Source organism: Nuphar pumila, chromosome 3 (genome assembly GCF_984573655.1).
Source record: "Nuphar pumila chromosome 3, dmNupPumi1.hap1.1, whole genome shotgun sequence".
Classification (NCBI taxonomy): Eukaryota; Viridiplantae; Streptophyta; class Magnoliopsida; order Nymphaeales; family Nymphaeaceae; genus Nuphar; species Nuphar pumila.
This window is the reverse complement of record NC_143251.1, coordinates 82,481,497-82,485,837: the sequence shown is the minus strand read 5'-3', so window position 1 is coordinate 82,485,837 and position 4,341 is coordinate 82,481,497. Positions and strand designations below refer to the sequence as shown.

General features: G+C 39.9%; 1 protein-coding gene across 1 annotated transcript; it reads left to right on the top strand.

Annotated features, from left to right (window-relative positions):
• Window positions 1-260: 260 nt before the first annotated feature.
• On the top strand, window positions 261-1,256 carry LOC149843094 (uncharacterized). Its single transcript, XM_090000830.1, has one exon. It carries the CDS (start codon window positions 261-263, stop codon window positions 1,254-1,256), a length of 996 nt encoding a protein of 331 aa, XP_089856956.1.
• The last annotated feature ends 3,085 nt before the right edge of the window (window positions 1,257-4,341 follow it).

Here is a 4,341-nt window from a genome sequence, read left to right as displayed (position 1 = left end):
ATGATAAAGGGGAGGTTTTCAACAAATTGATTCGCAATCCAGAATTTGGGACATGGAGGAGAAAAGATCAAGCAGTCGTTGCTTACATCACCTCTACCCTTTCTCAAGAGGTCTTAGTGGGCATTCCCGACGAATGCTCGACTATGAAGTTATGGCAGAGGTTGGTGCAAACTTATTCACAGATTTCAGAGGCCAAAATCCTACATTTAAAAAGAGAAATCTAGCTCTTGAATAAAGAAAACTTGTCAGTTACAGAGTACATGAACAAAGTCAAGACCATCACCGATCAATTGGCCATGGTGGGTTATGAAATTCTTGACAAAGAAAAGGTTCAACAGGCACTGATTGGTCTTGGATCCAATTATCACATGTTGGTCACCTTCCTCCTATGTCTTCCTTCATTGCCAAGTTTTGAAGATCTTTGCACGAAGTTATTGCAGTATGAAGTTACCATTAGAAGAAAGGAGATGGCTCTGAACTCCATCAACCATGATATATTGGTTACATGCATGACGTCAGGAAGAGAACGTGGAGGCTTTCGAGGTGGACGTGGACAGGGAAGGAACAATCAAGGAGGTCATAGATTATTGCCCACGCCCAACATGTCACCCAACTCCTTCCAAGGGAACCAGAGCTCCAGGAATATACTGACATGTTTTCAATGCAATAAAAGGGAGCATATCAAAGCTAATTGCTGGTACAACTCACAGAACAAAGGAAAATTGAATGGTGCAGGATCCTCTCACAGAGGAAGAATACGAGAAGACTCAAAGGATGATGAAAAGGATAATGTGAAGAATCTTTTGATATCTGCTCTTTTAGGGTTAAGCTTCAAGCAGAATAAGCAAGGAACTTGGTACATTGATTCTGGGGCTGCAGCGCATGTGACAGGTGATGTCGGTAAGATTTCGAAACCTATTCCTTATCGTGAAAAATTTTGTATTAAAACTGGAGATTGTACCCTTCACTCTATATCTCATACTGAAAATGTTAATCTTCCACTCCCTAATTCTTCCTTAAATTTATCTAATGTCTATCATTCTCCCAGTATTGTCAAAAATATTGTTTCTGTCTCTAAACTTGTTGGCGATACTAATTCTTTCGTCGAATTTACTCCTTTTGTATGTGTCAAGGATCTTCTCACGAAAAAGACGGTCGTTGAAGGAGAACAACAGGGAAATATGTATGTCCTCAAGGAATCTTCTTCTTCTATTCATGGTGCTTCATCAAACTCGTCGGTCATTCAACCAGTCTAGCTAGTGTCGTCCAAAGATTGTTTTAGTTTATCTCAGTGTAATAAGCCAGAGATTTGGCATCATCGTTTGGGTCATTGTAATAGTTAATTTATTAAGAAACTTGTGTTGAGTGGACTTGTTCCACAGTCTAGTTTGAGTGTTGAGTCTGATACTTCACTTTGTTCCAGCTGTCAACTATGTAAGTCATGTTCTTCCTTTTAATTTAATAAATCAGAGAGCTTTTGTGCCATTTGAAATTGTCTATTCTGATGTCTGGGGACCTGCCCCACAATCTTCTTTATCTAGTAGTCGCTATTACGTTACTTTTATTGATAGTTATTCCAGATATACTTGGATTTATTTTATAAAACATAAATCTGAGGTGTTCAAGCTCTTTCGCTCATTTTACGCTTTAATCTGTAATCAATTCTCTTCTAAAATTCAACATTTTCAATGTGATGGGAGGGCGAGTATTTATCAAAGGAATTTACTGAAATTCTTCAAGATAATGGAATAAGTCGTCGTATATCTTGCCCACATACACCACAACAAAATGGTATGGCGGAAAGAAAACATCTGCACATTGTGGAAAGTGCCTTGAGTATGTTGCATGACACTCACATTCCTGTGAGTTTGTGGACGGAAGCCTTCCACTTTGTTGTGTATATCATAAATCGTCTACCCATGAGATTGCTAGAGAACCAATCCCCTTATTTCGCACTTTTCGGGATTCAACCTGATTATAATGAATTACGAGTGTTTGGTTGCATATGTTATGTTCATATTGATAGCACTCAATATGACAAGTTTCAGGACAAGGCATGCAGGTGCAAGTTTGTTGGATATGCTGACCAATACAAAGGGTATCGATGCTATGACCCCACTACTCATCGCATTAGAGTCTCACGAAATGTTGTGTTTGATGAAACCACTGTTGAGGACTCAAGAAGTATAGATGCGCACAACAGGGACGTTGAGTGGTATCAGCCATGGCTTGCTACCGAGTTACTTAACCAGGTAGAGACGCATGATGTTCCCTCATGCCACACATCACCCGTTGAACCAAGTCAGACTGATGCAGAGCCTCAGATGGAAGGGCTGAGAAATACGCAGGCTCCTATCATGCCTACTTCAGATGCCGCAAAATTTCAATGAGTCATCTATGTACGACGAAACAAGAATAATGCTCAGCAAATCGATGTGCAACCCAAGAGGACTCGAAGAATCCGTTACCCTATTGAGAGATGGGTCAGTTATAACAACTTCTTCACGAACCTACAATTATTCGTTTCTCAGATTAAAAAGCAGGATGAACCCATCAGTTTCTCGCAGGCATACATGTCAGTCAAGTGGGTTGAGGCTATGAATGAGGAGATGGAAGCTTTGCATGAATGTGGAACTTGGGAGATTGTTCCTAGACCCTCAGAAAAAAATGTTGTAGGTTCTAAATGAGTCTATAAGATCAAGTATAAACCTGATGGATCCATTGAATGCTACAAGGCGAGACTTGTAGCCAAAGGCTTTACTCAAGAATACAGGAAAGACTATGATGAGACGTTTAGCCCTGTGGTCAAAATAGAAACCATTCAATTAATTTTATCTTTGTCGGTTCAGTATGGATGGACTCTTAATCAGCTTGATGTCAAAAATGCATTTTTGCATGGCAGTCTGAAAGAAGAAATGTATATGGAGCACTCCCCTGGTCATGCAGAACACAGTCCCAACACCCATGTCTGTAAATTATGAAGAGTCATCTATGGGCTAAAGCATGCTTCTCGTTCTTGGTTTGATAGCTTCTATCGAAGTTCAACGACATGGGTTCATTCGATCTCACCTCGATCACTCTCTATTTATCTTTCGAGATCGTCAGGTCAATATTTTACTTCTTATATATGTGGATGATATTATCATTACTGGGAATTCTGATGAACATATAGAAGCTATAAAAGCTCTCCTGAGTCGAAAGTTTAAGATGAAAGATTTGGGGTTCTACGTTATTTCTTGGGGGTTGAGGTTAGACCGGCGGGATAGATCTCTTTCATTAACTCAACACAAATATACCTTGGATTTATTGGATAAGGCAGGTATGAAGGATTGCAAACCTCTATCCACTCCCAGTATATTGAATCATAAACTCAGTGCTCAAGATAGGGAGGTATATGGAGATCCCAGGCAATATCGCAGCCTTGTGGGTATGCTTCAATATCTCACTTTCATTAGACCGGACATTGTATATGCAGTGAATCAAGTCTCGCAATTCATGCATGATCCGCGCACAGAGCATATGAATGTTGTTAAGAGAATCCTTCGATACTTAAAGGGAACTCTTAGGGATGACTTAGTTTATCATCAATCTAAGACTAAAGGGGAGCAACATCGACTAGTTGTATATACAAATGCTGATTGGGCTGGAGATCCAGATGACAGAAGGTCGATTTCAAGGTATTGTGTTTTTATTAATGGAAACTTAATAGCATGGAGTAGCAAGAAACAACGTGCAGTTGCACGATCTAGTATTGAGACCGAGTATCGGTCTATGGCAGCAGCTACAATAGAGGTTACATGGCTGAGGCATCTTTTGATAGAAATAGGAGAAACTATTCTACCCACTACTCTTTTATGTGATAATAGAGTGCCATCCAGATTACTTTCAACCTCATTCATCACAGTCGTACAAAACATATAGAGATTGATCAACACTTTATTCAGCAAAAGGTAGAAGACAAAGAAGTTGAACCAACCTATATTCGGACGGCTGATCAGGTGGCGGATTTGTTCACTAAAGGTCTTACCAGCATAGGATTTTGGTTCTTGAAGAGCAAGTTGTCCATGGTGCACGACCATGCACAACTTGAGGGAGGGTATTGAGACTGGGTTGTTTTACCCATGTTTATTTATTTTGTTTGTTTACGGGTTTGGATCTGGACCCGAAATCTATATATTAATCCTAACTCCTTTGTATTCTTTATATCGGGTCTGGAATGTAATATTGTGTAATATCCAGACCCAATCCAGTTCACAATATATATGACATATAGGGCATGATCCCAGCATGAGGGATCGTACCATCTGTTGCAGCTGCCCCTCTCTCTCACAATCTTCTCCT